Source organism: Sinocyclocheilus rhinocerous, unplaced genomic scaffold (genome assembly GCF_001515625.1).
Source record: "Sinocyclocheilus rhinocerous isolate Xijiao unplaced genomic scaffold, SAMN03320098_v1.1 scaffold1612, whole genome shotgun sequence".
NCBI classification, from domain to species: domain Eukaryota; kingdom Metazoa; phylum Chordata; class Actinopteri; order Cypriniformes; family Cyprinidae; genus Sinocyclocheilus; species Sinocyclocheilus rhinocerous.
Genome location: NW_015636539.1, coordinates 3,362 through 18,441, shown reverse-complemented (window position 1 = coordinate 18,441; position 15,080 = coordinate 3,362). Strand labels below are relative to the sequence as shown.

General features: G+C 36.2%; 1 protein-coding gene and 1 long non-coding RNA gene across 4 annotated transcripts in view; one reads left to right on the top strand and one right to left on the bottom strand.

Annotated features, from left to right (window-relative positions):
* The window catches only part of kntc1 (kinetochore associated 1), a 75,126-nt gene extending 63,605 nt beyond the window's left edge, over positions 1-11,521 (top strand). For all 3 annotated transcript variants that reach the window (XM_016562514.1, XM_016562512.1, XM_016562513.1), the window contains 9 exons: positions 2,912-3,007; positions 3,295-3,351; positions 5,888-5,942; positions 6,039-6,102; positions 6,786-6,915; positions 7,337-7,426; positions 7,512-7,666; positions 10,429-10,531; positions 11,277-11,521. In XM_016562514.1, the coding sequence (XP_016418000.1) occupies positions 2,912-3,007; positions 3,295-3,351; positions 5,888-5,942; positions 6,039-6,102; positions 6,786-6,915; positions 7,337-7,426; positions 7,512-7,666; positions 10,429-10,531; positions 11,277-11,327 (801 nt within the window). In that variant the 3' untranslated portion in view covers positions 11,328-11,521. The remainder of the gene's footprint in view (positions 1-2,911; positions 3,008-3,294; positions 3,352-5,887; positions 5,943-6,038; positions 6,103-6,785; positions 6,916-7,336; positions 7,427-7,511; positions 7,667-10,428; positions 10,532-11,276) is intronic.
* A 2,487-nt stretch (positions 11,522-14,008) lies between these two features.
* LOC107747898 (uncharacterized) lies at positions 14,009-14,940 on the bottom strand. The gene is made up of 3 exons (XR_001640846.1): positions 14,869-14,940; positions 14,660-14,760; positions 14,009-14,207 (listed from the first exon to the last, which is right to left on the bottom strand). It is a non-coding gene; the product is annotated as an uncharacterized LOC107747898 (long non-coding RNA).
* Between the last annotated feature and the right edge of the window lie 140 nt (positions 14,941-15,080).

Sequence of the window (15,080 nt, the reverse complement as noted above, 5' to 3'; positions counted from 1 at the left end):
GGTCTCTTATGATTAGGGGTGCTCCGATTGATCGGCTACCGATCACTATCGGCCGATAATCGCTTTGGGATGATTGATCGGCGGTCTCTAAAAAGGCCGATCTCAAAAAATCGATCTCAAGCTGATGACACGCCTGCCGTGAGAGTTTTGGCACGACATGCAGCTGCACGTCTCAGTCTCTTTCCAGCGCGGGTGAGGTACTCACCTTCATATTTCTTAATTAAATAACTTATAAAGTAATTTGAAAACCTTGTGTGAGACGTAATTTCACAAACAGTGAATCACCGCGCGCGCTCTCTCTCTCTCAATATACACAAATGTCTTCAAATCACCACATCGCGTCTGTCTATAAGCGAGCTGCACAGTTGACACAGGAATTGTCACTTGCACAATCGAAGCAGTGTCACATCGTCACGAAATCGTCATCGTAAAGTTTATAAATTGCATTACTTTTTAATTCTTGCCAGTGTTTAACCATTCAGTGCTCGCATGCTCTCCTGAAGACTGCGCTCGTGCACACTCGCAGCACACACACATAACGCCAGGTTCTCATGGATTGACACGAAAATGTAGTAATTACACCATAAATGCATATTATTAAAGTCTACTGTGTTTCACAATCAACACATATGGCTTGTTGGCTTGGTTTAAAGGGAAAGAGCACTTTTAGATTAAACAAGGCAATAATAGATGCACTCGTGGAGGAAGGAAAACAAACTTCTCTATGAACCGCAGGATTGCTTGTAATAAAGATTTCAATGCAAAAGGAAAGGCAGTAGAGCTGACTATTTCTGTCAATGGTAAGTTTGTGATAAAGTAAGAAAAGTAGTTTAAATGTTTTGCCACTTGCTTGAGCAACTTAATATATAAATCTAGAAGTAAATGCAAAAGTAAAAAGCATTGAATAATGTGTTGCTTATATTTATTGTTTAAACATGTCTGTTAAAGATTGTATTACTGTACTGTGTAAAAAAAGAATTGCAATGCTGAAAAAGCATTTTCAGTGACAATGTTTGGATTTGAAATCAAAATAATGGATAAATGTTGTGTTTGTGGTAAACACGGATCAGAAGCGGACTCCTGTGTGAAAGCTGCTTCACAAGAGACACCTAAAGAGGAGAATTACCCACATTTTCAAAAATGAAATTCAGGCCCTGAATAAATGTCTAAAAATCCTGATTGGAGTATCACTATATATAGTTATAAATGATAAAAAGAAGGCTTTAAAAAGATCTGTATCGGCAGATACTGCTTTCTGTGATCATGCATCTCATGACTGAGGCCGATGCGATACGCATCTCGATGCATAGCCAACGATACGATACATTACAGATACATATGAAGCAGCTACCGATGCGATGCGATATGATTCACCTCTGTTACGATGCAGTGCTATCTGATTCCAATTCGTTTCAACACAATGCGATTCCATGCAATACGATGCAATGGAGATATGATCACTTTTAATGCCTCGAGGCCTGTTTCATAAAACAAGTTTACCCAATAAACCAGGCTTATTTCAGTTAGTCTGACTCACTGTGGCAACTTATGCAGGGAAACTAACCTGGTCTAAAGCAGGTTAACTGTCAGGCTAAGCTGAGTTCCTCTAACACTGACCAATAGGAACCCAATGATATTACTACTCTCTCACACACTATTATTTGTAGGGCTGGGTATCGATTCAGATGTTTCGATTCTACAAGACTGATGATAAGATTCACGTTAATCAGATCTTGTTTTAAATGTGTGCTGAAATAAATCCCGGAAAAGATCGATTCGTGGCTTTTGAGAATCGATATCGAATCGACGTCATTTTAAAAAACGATTAATCAAAAAAACGATTTTTTTTGCCCAGCCCTAATTATTTGACTTGTTTTTTACAGTTTCTAGCCATGCAGCCTTTCTCTCTGCTTTTATTACAGATGTACCTTTTATAGTTAGCAAAACATTAGAACATTACAATCTAAAATTGCTCTTTGAAGGAACACTCCACTATTTTTGAAAATAGGCTCATTTTCCAACTCCCCGAGAGTTAAACAGCTGAGTTTTACCGTTTTCGAATCCATTCAGCCTATCTCCGGGTCTGGCGACAACACTTTTAGCTGTAGCTTAGCATAGATCATTGAATCTGATTAGACCGTTAGCATCTCGCTCAAAAATGACCAAAGAGTTTCTATATTTTTCCTATTTAAAACTTGACTCTTCTGTAGTTACATCGTGTACTAAGACCGACGGAAAATGAAGAGTTGTGATTGTGATATGGCTAGGAACTATACTCTCATTCCGGCGTAATAATCAAGGAACTTTGCTGCTGTATCATGGGTGCAGCAATGATATTACACAGCGCCTGAAAATAGTCCCAGCTAGGTAACTTCCAATAAGCCTATTTTCAGGCGCTGCGTAATATCATTGATATTAATAATAATGATGAAATTATATTAATAATGAGAAATTGTACACTTTGTGTGCAATTTTATGATGTGCACAAGTGACTAGATGATGTGGAGGTTGAACAAGTAGTTGAGAATTTCAATTCTGCTCTGAAAAATGTACCAAAGCGGCCGAGAAAAACTAATGGATCTATGTATCATCTGATAAACATTTTTACATTTGAAATTTTTGTTGTTGTTTCTTAAGCACTTCGCACATTATTCATGTTGACATATGATTTATTACCTCATAACCACAGTCTGTAAAGGACACGTCTGCATTTTGGTGCTGTGAATGCATACTTCTACTGCAAATAATGTATTATGTTTTTGCAGTACCAAATCTAAAGTTGAAACTATTTATAATTATTAAATGTTTTATTTTTGTTTTGTTTTTTTCATGCAAACTGTCATACAATGCTAAATCATAAGTTGCACATATTTTTCGGTAAGGCATATATCATAGTGCTGTTTCTTTGCAGGCTGTCCGGCTTGTGGCAGAGCTCTGTCTGGAGTATGAGGTTTATGACTTGCAGCTGTGGAACAGTGTCTTGCAAAAGCTTATGTCGTTTAATATGGTGAGTCACGTCTGTTACTGTCCATATAAAGCTGGTGTAGTCATTAGTTTGAGGCTTTTAGTGTACTTCTGCGCAAACACTGCATAGTGAAACGTGAATAATGGAAAACTATAACTTTTAGATGCTGAGAAAATCTGGAAACATGATCTATGAGTTCTGTATTTATATAGATTACTAGTCATGCTTTGTATTGCATTTGAACAAGTATACTTGAAGCTGTCATGTTTGTTAGCCTTGTGTTCATTGCTGTTTTATGTCATCAAATCTTTCTGCTTTTTCTTCTGTAGACAAGCTACTTGCAGAAGGTTCTTGAAGCCCTCATAGCAGTGCCCAGTCTTTTAGAGGTGATCATTTTTCATGTTTTTATTTAGATCGGGTGTCAGACTCATTTTGGGGAAAAACCGAACTAAAATATTCCTGCATGTGGGCCACATCGTGCTTAGCACAATGACAATATAGAAGTTTAAATACAGAGCAGGGCTGTAGGTTTTGCAGCACAGATCACACAAATGTAGCACAAGTATGAAGCATATGTAGCATCTCTGAAAACAACCACAAGTAGTGCAGTTCATCACTTAAACAGGCATCAGACAAACATTTTCTTGATTTGACCAACATGGCACATTGCAGGAACGTAACATTTACTGCGTAACATTGCTGCGTCAATTTTGTTTATATAGCTCATTATCACTAATCAGAGCTAGGCTAATATAGTCTACTAGTGTATGTATATAAATATATATATATATATATAATGAATCACTGCCCGAATGTTGACGTTCTTAAAAAGCTCTCACAGCCATCGAGATTGTAATGAATGAATACCAGGAGTATCAGAAGCTGCACTGAGATCTAATAATAATCAAAGCAACACAATTTCCAAAATCAGCCCCAAGAGATCATTTGCAACCTTAAGAACTGTCTCCGTATAAGTGTACAGTACAGCTCTCAAACCCGATTGAAAACCGTCAAAGATGGGCTGAAAATTGATCAGGTCCAGAGGGTTTAAGTGTTTTTTTATAAGGGGCTGGACAACTGCATGCTTAAAACTAGTCAGACTTGACACGGTGACACGAACCCCATACAATGAATGTTGATTGTCTTTAGCATATTTTTAGCGTGTAAGGATTTATGAACTTTTCCACATCTTTTGACATATACACTGGTCAGCCACAACATTAAAACCACCTGACTAATATCATGTTCCCTTGTGCTGCTAAAACAGCTCTGATGCGTCAGACCTCTGAACGTGTCCCGTGTGTCTGACACAGACATTAGCTGCTATGCTGCTATCTCTTCCCCAGGTAAACAACACGCATACGTCTGGCCATCCACCTGATCTGAAAGAAACTGATCAGAGCAGGCAGCCTGGTCATCATGGGCTCTCTGACCGCTCTGCGACTGCAGCCCTATACTCAGCAAACTGTGAAGCACTGCATGTCTATCATGTTCAGCATTAGGTTTTTCAGATATGTGAGCTACAGTAGCTCATCTGTGTGTTTGGACCAGTCAGGCTAGCCTTCGCTCTTCCTCACAACACTTTTGGTCGGCACTAAGCGCTGCAGGCCGGGAACACCCCACATGCTCTGACCCAGTCGTCTAGCCTTCACTATTTGGTCCTTGTCAAGGTCACTCAGAGCTTTTCTCTTGCCCATGTTTCCTGCTTCCAACACAAGAAACTCAAACTCAAGACTGTTCACTTGCTCCAAATCTATCCCAGCCCTCAATCGATGTGATCTACTGGACCTGTCAGTGGTGTTCATGCCGTGGCTGATCAGTGTAAGAGGTCACTGTACTATAAAAACTTCACAGCTCAAAACTTCCTTGTTAGTCCGAAAACAGCTTTTATTGAAACCAAAGCTTCCAAAACAACTCGTTTTGTCTTTCCTGCTCTTTATTACTTAATGAAGATAAAAACATCAGCACAAGACTGACCGCGTAGAGACAGATCAACACCTGCTTCATCTTTGGCCCGTCCTCTGGTGCGTCTGATATGGACAGAAAAATTTTTTTACCTTCAAAAGGATTGTAATCTGTGATCAGTGATTTCAGCTTCAACTTCACATTGTTTCTCTTACTAGCATGGAAATAATATGTTATTTAAACTGTGATGATATAGAGAAAGCGAGCTCCTTTATAATCACTCCTTTATAATCACTGGAAAGCGAGCTCCTTTATAATCACTTTATAAAAACTTGATGTTTGCGTTGTGTTCGTTGTTGAAAGCATTTGTGGAAGCGCAGAAATCAAGATTAATACAATCGTGTGCTCAACAGGCAAGACTGATCGGCTGAATAAATGGGAATAAATATAATACTATAATCAGCACTTACTACGATCAGGTCATCTTGGCATCTGTAATAGCAAGAAAACAAAACATATTAAAAGTTTCAAAAGAGTTGTAGATGTAATATGCAAAGATGTTTGCAACACAGGGCACTTAGTGTTCCTGTGGCTCAGTGGTAGAGCATTGCGTTAGCGGCGCAAAAGGTCGTGGGTTCGATTCCCAGGGAACACACATGCTGGTAATGTATAGCCTGAATGCACTGTAAGTCGCTTTGGATAAAAGCGTCTGCTAAATGCATAAATTATTATTATTAATTATTATTATGTTTCCCAGTCATAGCAGTGGGCATTTGCATTGAAGTCCTTTTAAACAAAGTATTTAACTCAGAGGGCTAAAATTATGGTCAAAAATGGTCTTTTATTTCTAAATCTACTAACATTATAAGTGCACCTCAGGAAACATGCTGCTGATGGCCGGTACAGCATCACTGGATTGTGCTCCTCCACGTGTAGTGTGTGACACTTAGATCAATTTAACACATCTGACAAGATTGTTATTTTATTTAATATGTATTTATTTATCCCTCCCTGCAGGGGCAAAGTCTTTCCCGGATATGGCGGAGTGTGATTCAAGCCCCTTTCTTGACAGGTAAAAAGAAACATACTTAGACATGTTTTTCTGTGAAGTTGCATATAAATTTGTATTAAATGCTTCTAACTGTTAGTCTGTTTGATCATTTCACAGCCTCTCTTCCTCTCAGCCCTCGACAGCATGATGTAATGTACAACACATTTGTCCTGCTTCTAAAGTAAGTCTCCAATCCAAGGGAAAGCATGGGAAGAGGGCGGGGCTCTTGTTTTACAATTAATATTTATCATCTATACAATACCAAGCAAAATATTTATTAATTATGATTTGTATGTAATTGTGAAGTCCTAATAATACTACATATTTTAATGCTACACCACTGTTCTCTCCCATAATACACAATTCAAATCACTGTCATCACCTCTTTAGCAAAGAGCTCCATGAAACCATGAAAACTTGGAAAAAAATGCCAGTTATTTAATTTGTGTAATTCGTGTTGATGTGATGAGTTTTTGAAATTGAGGGAGTGCCATGCATGTCTGTAATGAGAATCATTTAATCATAAACTCTCTGTAAACTCCTTCAGCTTATGGCACACCTGAGCGTTTAGAGGAATTACGTTCAAAACTGGGATAAATAACTAACAATGTAGACTTGTGTCAGCACAATAATTAAGCAAAAAATTATAGTTTTATGTTTCTACTATTTTAGTTTGAATGCAACAGTAGGGAACACCCATGTTAATTCTGGGTCTTATGTTAATGTAAAGTTTGTAAAATGTTATATTTATAAGGTTTGAATGTGCTTGAATTTTGAATATGTACTCAGAGATGTCCATGTCTGTTTACTATATATATATACAGTATATATATAATTTATTTTTGATTTATTTACTTATTGTAGATGTCCATTTGTATTGACGTTGGATCTGGTTGGCATCGCCAGGCGGTTTGCTCAGTTCAGCCTGCAGGCCTTCTCTCTGGGCACACTCTTGCTCATACCTTGTGCCAGAAAGAAGGACCCACAGATTCAAGTAGGTTCTCATTCACTGTAGACGGGGAAGATCTAAACACATTTATTCACTGCCTATGCTCTTAACATTTTAAAGATTAAATATAATCCAGTTATTAGTGTTTATTAATAGTGATTTGTGATTCTAATTTTGTACATTTCTGAAGTCAGTATTTATAACCTATGTAACCTACAAGCTAACTGAGTGATATCATTCAATTCTATTATTGCTATTTTGACAATTCCCCAAATACGTATTTCACTGAATTATTTTAGTGTAGTGATGAATCTCTTTGGGATTTGATTTGTCTGTCATTATTGAGTTATTAGTGGTTTATCTTGAATGTATGCAGGTTCTCCTATTTACTGATTTGTGATCTGCATATTTTGAGTTTGATTTTCAGTTTGTACATAAACAAGACTTTGTGTGTCTTCTACATTAGAGCTTCCTGTTATCCTGCAAGCCTACCCTCATTCTGGATCAGGTGGAGGAAAGCATGAGCACCGGAGAGTTAGCCGGCATTCCTTCACAGGTCTTGCTTTGTGCAAACAAATCTGTTCTCAGTGCTTGTTTACCTTTGATTCATTTAAAATGCCTTACCTTGTTATTTACTGTAGATTAGAGACACTGTGTTCACCTTCCTTTGTGGAAATGGCAAGTCGCAGATGTTGATGAAGACCAAACACTTCACTTATCTGAAGAAGCACTTGATCTCAAAGGCTCATTCTGAAATAGTGCAGGAGCTGCTGAACTGCCTTGTGGAGCAAAATGGGTTCGTTGATCCTTGATGAAATTTCATAAATTATTATTATTTATAAGATGTGAAGGAAATTCAAAGTTCATCATTTTATGTTATTTTATTTATTTATTTAGAAATAACAGTTGTGTAAGGGATCATGTACAGTAGGAATATAATAAACCTCGAAAGAGAGATTGGGAAGTATCACGATGAACACTGCAATGTTACAGTAATATTAAAATGCCCCTATTATGCTATTTTAAAGGTTCCTAATTTTGTTTTGGAGGTCTCCTACAATGTTTACATGCGTCCAACTAAAAAAAAAACATAATATACATTGCAGCATCACCTCTTTTCTCATAGTGTTTGAAAGGTCTGTTCAAGGACTCGTTCTCTATATTACGGATGGGAAGATTCGCTCGGTGCATCGGCATTAAAAAGTAACGATGCGATGCATTGGTTTAAAAAGTGTGCATCGGCTAGAAGTTGGCATTTGTATCGCAATGCATCGCTTCTAACATATTTGCATCGGTAAAAACCGATTAATTTATATATAATTACTAGTAGATGCGCTATACTTTTATTGTTTAGAAAGTGACCAATAATCTGTGACCAATATTTAATATGTAGATTGACTTCTCCTCTCTAAACTGTTTCTCAAGCGCTCTCATCACCGCTGCTGCTGCGTGAATATGACGTCACTAATCCCCGCTTTTCCTCGGGTCTCCGAAGTGTTGTGATAAAGTCCAAAACCTGACCTGAAGTAACCTAACAAATCAATCGGGGCTAAAGCGGTTCCATAAACAACTAATTAAGTTCACACAATCTCACTAAGGTCTGCTTAAGAATAAGCGTGCACAAATTAATGTCGATCATGGATCATCGCAAACAGCGACTATATCTGTGCTGTTTAATGCATTTGAGACGTTGTGTTTTCCTCAGTGCATAACTGACATGTCACGGTTATATTCTTCATCTGTAAATGTCAGAAAGTCATGTAAACATATTAATTATGCTGTCAGGAGTGAACGAGCGCTGCTGCACGCTAAACAGACGGAGCACAATAGAATAGAAGCGCAATAATTCTGAGTAAAATATACATTTTGCTAAAATATTTGTTGTTGGACATTAATGCGTCTTTTGTAGAATTTTAACCTACATATACAGTAAGTGTATTTTTATGATAGCAGTAACTGTAAAGGGGCTATTGTAATGGGTAAATCAAATATAAGATACTAATTGCTAAGCTCAAATGAGTTAATGTGTGATTCTCATACCAATTAAAATATAGTCTTTATTATTTTTCATTTTTAATTCAGTGATTTCAACTTTTAATTTAGTTATTTTAATGCTTTAAAAAGGCGAATTTAGATTGTAATGTTCTGCTAACTATAAAAGGTACAGCTGTAATAAAACCAGAGAGTAAGGCTCATGGCTAGAAACTAAAATAAATAAATAAAATAAGTCAAATAATAGTATGTGAGAGAGTCAGAGCCTGATCTAGGCCTGTGTTAAATTTGCTTTATGGAACCAAATCATTTGACAATGAGTCAGACTAACTGAAATAAGGTTTATTGGGTAAACTTGTTTTATGAAACAGGCCTCGAGGCATTAAAAGTGATCATATTTTCTCCATTGCATCGTTGAATCAAATCGAATTGAAATCAGATTGCTCTGCATCGTAACAGGTATGAACCGTATCGCATCGCATCGCTGCTTCATATGTATCTGTAATGTATCGGCCTCATTATAGAGATGCACATCCCGACTCTAAATCCCTCATTTTTGCACCTACTCTGCTCTGATTGGTCAGATGGCCCAGTATGTTGTGATTGGTCCACCACTTACAGCGTGTGTCAGAAATGAATCGCCCAAGACCATACATGAGTTTAAGCTCCGGAGACTTCCTCAGCACAGTATGCACAAAATCCTGCTCCACGCTCGTAATGAGAATGACAGAATCTGATTCAGACCGCAGACAATCAGTCACACTGCTGATTTCAAGACAATAGCATGAGTTAACCGGTTAGCAGTGGGCTATAGCTTTGCTACCACGCATTTTAAACACTCAGGTGTATATATATATATATATATATATTCATACATACAAGATTTTAGAGGCAGTCGTCAGTACAATGATGGGAACACAATGAAAGGCTGGCATTATACTGCTGTGTCACAGTAAAAGTGAATTTTAACCACTGACTCTTCACATCTTCAACCTTTGGGAACTCATGTAAACTAGTTTAGCTTTTCTAGACATCACAACTACACGGACCAAAACTCTGCAGCCCGTTCAGATTCAGTTCTTTCTTTTTGGAGATTATAACCCCTTTTTGTCATGCACTTTGATCTTTAAAACTCTGCTCCTTCAGAAACAGCCATATTACACACTACATGAAAAGTAATATTCAAAGCATAATAGGGGTACTTTAAGTTCTCTTAAGGTCAGTTGTTTCAACAGAGAATTTTAATTCAGTATCGTGTGATATTGTTTAACTATATAATATAATACAAATAAAGACAAAATCAGGTGCATTTTCTGCCCCATATGTGAGTGTCAGAGGTGTAGCATCACGAGTGAAACCCTGCGCTCTGAAGAGGTTTGATTGGTTTGTGACACTGAAGGTCTGCTCACACGCTGTTAAAACAGTTAGGATACCGTGATAGATAATACATATCGCACCTGTAGTTTCATCTGAATGTTTTCAATTACAATTTTCTCTTTCGAGTGCTAAGTAAATTTGTATTTCTAGCAAAAAGTGTCTTTCAATGTGCTTTTTTTCTCTGAATAGTGAAGAGGAGGCCATTTCTTTTGCCCATGAATATCTGAAATACCGAGAGCTGAAAGGAGGGCAAACGGCTCCGCTGAGCAACTCTTTCTCTGATCCTGTCAGGGTAATCCATCTTAAATATTAAAATCACTTTCATTTTTAGGGATGCACCAATAGCAGATTTCTCTGCCGATTACTCCGAATGAAATCTCCCGATCGGAGTTTAGGAACACAATCTCTCCCAGCTAATGCTGTAAACTATACAAGAAACTCTGGTTTTTTCAGATGTATTTCCAAGAAAAAAAACATCGTCTTATATTCGGAACAATACGGTATATATATATATATATCTCATTGGGTACATTACTGGAATATCAGAGGTTAAAATTATCAACAAAGGCCAAAATATATTCAACTGCTGTTTATTTTCCAATATAATAATCAAACCCGAAAATAAAAACTGAAATGTTTGTATGTAACTCAATAGTTTTCATAACTTTACCCAGACAATTAATTTTTCACCACAAGACTAGCAGTGTGCGCTAACACAGTAAATAGTTAAACAGAACCTGTGGACAGCTATATTTTTAAGTCAGATTATATTAATGCTTTATTATAGCGATAATTGGACAGCCCTAAACCCTACAGAAAACATTTCTTCACACACGAGTTGCAGTCTGACATTTTTCTGGCCTTTTTGATGACTGGATATAATCGGCCCCGATCATCAGGTTTTAAACAGTCGGCCGATAGTGCAGATAATTGGTGCATCCCTTTTTTTTTGCTTTAATTAATGTTTATTGTGGTTGTAGATAATACTTAAGACTTGTAGATATACTTTAAGTTCTCTCTCTCTTTTTGTCCTTCAGGAATTTTTGGAAAAGGCCCTGGAACCCAGAGTTACACAAACATCAGCATAAATATTTGTTGTCTGTGGGTAATATTATAGTATTTTCACTCAGTACAGGATTGCACTAGTAAAATATTATCTGCTTGCACATTTTACATTGAATATTATTACAGTATTTCAGTACTGATGTTTTGTGATTATAAACAAGTGGATGTAGATGCATACCTGCTTTACAAATAAAAACTATTACTTTTTTTTCCAGTAATGTGGAAATGTTTATGTAGCTTGAAAGTTTCCTTTAGACATGTTATACAAAAAGACTGGTCATTATTTTAGATCCTGTTCCAGTAATATAAGAAAATAGAAATATACAAATACTTGAAGTGTTTTCTAGTTTATACTAATATGAAAGCATTTCAGTGTCAAACATGCTTTTACACATTAAAAAAAAAGTAATTTATTTGTTTCCAAAGCAGATGATGACATATGACAAAACTAAATTATCCAAAAAGTACACAGGTAAAGAAAATGTAATACTCTAGTAATTGACATTTCACTGCTTAATGCATTGGCTAGGTTTTAGAAATCTTTTATCAATATCAGTAATGAATTACTGCGTGCCTGTCACATTGACAATAGTTTCTAGCTTCAGTGAATCCCTGTTCCTCCATGTAAAAAAAAAGCACAATGTGTTTAGTCTGATCTCATTCGAGTTAATATGAATCAAGCTGTATCAAAGGAAGCAGAGATTCCTGGAGACACGCTGCTTCCTCCATTACCAACCATTTACTCCTCTAGTGATGTTAGACAGGGCAATTAAAGGGATCTTCACCCAGAAATCTACATTTGCTGTTAACATGAACATCTGCTCTTTACTTCTCTCAATCTGCACACTTTTATAGCATTAAAATGTGTATTGTTTCATTTGGTTAACTAAATGTGTATTAACAGTGTTTGTTTAAAATCTCTTAACCTGTGGGAGGACGCCAGCGCACAGAAGCGTTCTTTGTTTACATGAGTTCAGAGTTACTGCTAGTTTTAATGTTAAAGAATGCAATTAACTTCATAAACTAACTTAAATCATTAAAAAGGTCTACGACTCAAGCTTCATATCGATCTCGACTTCGTTTTTCATTTACATAACTCCTGGCATAAATTAAGAAATGACTGTAACTGTTAAGTTTTTAAAAAAATGAAGCTTGAGTCTTTTTGGTTTAGTTTTGTCGTGGCCACGAGATATTAATTCGTGGGAACGTGATAATATGTCGTGGCCATGAGATCCTATTGAGGGAACAACTTCTAGTTGATAGTATATGCTACCATATATTTTGCAAATACTGTAAACGCCTGACAATTATGCCAATAAAGTTTTGACTTTATGATTGCATTTACACCTGTATGTGACGATAAATGAGTGGTGTTTTCATTTACAAATGAAACTACGCAAATTATTCATTTATAATTCTAGTATTCATAATTATAGGGTTAGGGTATTTATAGGGTTATTGTTAAATTCATCCTCTAAACTGCACTTCCAGTAAAAATTCCTGTCATATAGCATAATCAAAGCTTTATTGGCATGTCGGGCATTTACAGTATAGGCTATTATTTACAAAACTCTTCAAGGCTGCGTTTCCCAAAAGCATCATAAGCCAAATGATGACAATGGTTCTTCAATCGATTTAGGCTTAAGATGCTTTTGGGAAACGCAGCCCTGAACGTTAAGTAAAGAGATCGAAATGAAGGTAAAAAAAAAATCAAATACATAACAACGAATATAAAAATATTACCAATAATAATAATAATAACAATAAAATACATGGACTTACAAGACTTGTGGGATGGATAAAAAAAAATTATTGTAGGCCTATTTTATTTTATGTACTTTATTTAACATTTATTCATAATAAACTTTATTCGAATGTTGTCTACATCGCGTGCAACACAGTCCCGTAGCCTAGGACTATGGTTAACACTTAAACCACCAGAGGTCGCTGTATACCTAAAAGCGCCAGCGGGTAAAATGTACCCATGCACAGGACTACTGTTTTTATATGGCTAAAAAAACCTATGTCACTGTATTATGCCACTGTCTTCACAATGTCTAGAGTCATAAAATTGTTATTTTTTAGTCATCAACTATGTTTTTGTCCTGTTGTTTTAAGTTCACGGCTATTTTTAAGAAGGTTACACTAATCACTTTTCTTAATGGTGAATATAAACCAGCCTGCAATGACAACGAGAATTACAAGGAAATAAATACATATTTGGGTGGTGTAATATTATAATAAAATGTTTTAAGATAACCCATGTTTTTTAAATGACTAAAATACCCTAAATAGACTATAATAAGCCATAATAATTCACCACACTGCATGTATGCACTAGGATGTATGATACAACGACAAATTCAATCGCACAGTTTCACCTAATCAATTATCTATTTGTTTAGTTATATAATTTATAATTTGAATAAGAGAACAACACTTGGGGTAATCATAAAAATTGTTTTATACATTACATCATAATTCTGATTTTTTTTTTCAGGAATAAATAGCTAAGCAACACAGTAGAGAACAATAAACGACAAAAAAATTTGCAAAACAAAAATGAATAATTAATCCAAAGTCTGAACATTTATGAGTTGGCTAAAACATCTTAATTTGAACGTGCGTTGTGTGACTGTTTGCAGTAAGCTAACACGTTGCTCAATGACAGCGCGACAATAAAGGAATTATAATATATATACACACACACACACACATTTTGCCAAAGGAAATAACAGGTGCATGGGGATATAGGTAAAATATATTGTGAAAAAATGCATATTAAGTTATTTCATGAGCTTCTTCAGTTCACCTGTATTTTCTACTTCTCCATCAGCAGCTCCTTCAGAAATGTTGAAATCTTGGAGCTTCCCATCTGTTCTGTAGAGTTTCTTTCTGTCCTCCTGAAATCACAGAACAATTTATCAATATTTGTTTACTATGAAAGATCTAACCCCGTTTGAACTTGTTTTCAGCCGATTACACTCTCCGTGTAAGTGGCGTCATCGGTTCACAGTGCAGTGTATATGTTTAGGTTAAGTACATTATCCTATTTGTGTAACCCATTGACAAATCGCCAGCAAAACCTTTACAGATCTATCAAAACATCTCATATACACATGAAGATTTGATTAAAAGCCCAAAGTTTCATAAACAAGAGCTCAATCTACAGAGTTAGCCTAACGTTACCTCCTCTGAAAACGGTGGACTTGATGCTAATGGACTTTTTCGAAGAGGCTAAACCATTTCTAATTCTATCAAATAAATAGTCAATAGAAAGATGTCAATTACATGTAAGAAACGTGTCAGGAACGTTTGTATGTAATATTTGTGTGATTTTAGGGACTAAACTTACCTGAAAGCAGTGAAAACAGCAGCGAGAGACGTTTCCATGGCAACTCTGCTCCCAGCTCGCGCAGAGCTCAACGCACTCACAGCATTTACACAAATAAACATCTAGAATTAAAACATTACATTAATAATTTACAGTCTCAAACAATTATTATTCAATAATGAATTTAAACTCAGTTTTGTAGTTGAAAAGCAACAGAAACAATAGCTCACCGTAGAAACGGATTCTTTCTGGTAACGTTAGCCTACAACAGTGAAAAACACGGCGGAAAAGCAGTTAGGACTTCACTTTAATAAAATTTCCCCTCCGAGAAATTGCTGGAAATACATTAAGGCGCTAACAATAATATTAAAAATCGCTAAGTTATCGTGACCGTTAGCTAAACAAGTTACCGTTAGTTGGAAATGAGCCCCAGTCTCTTCAC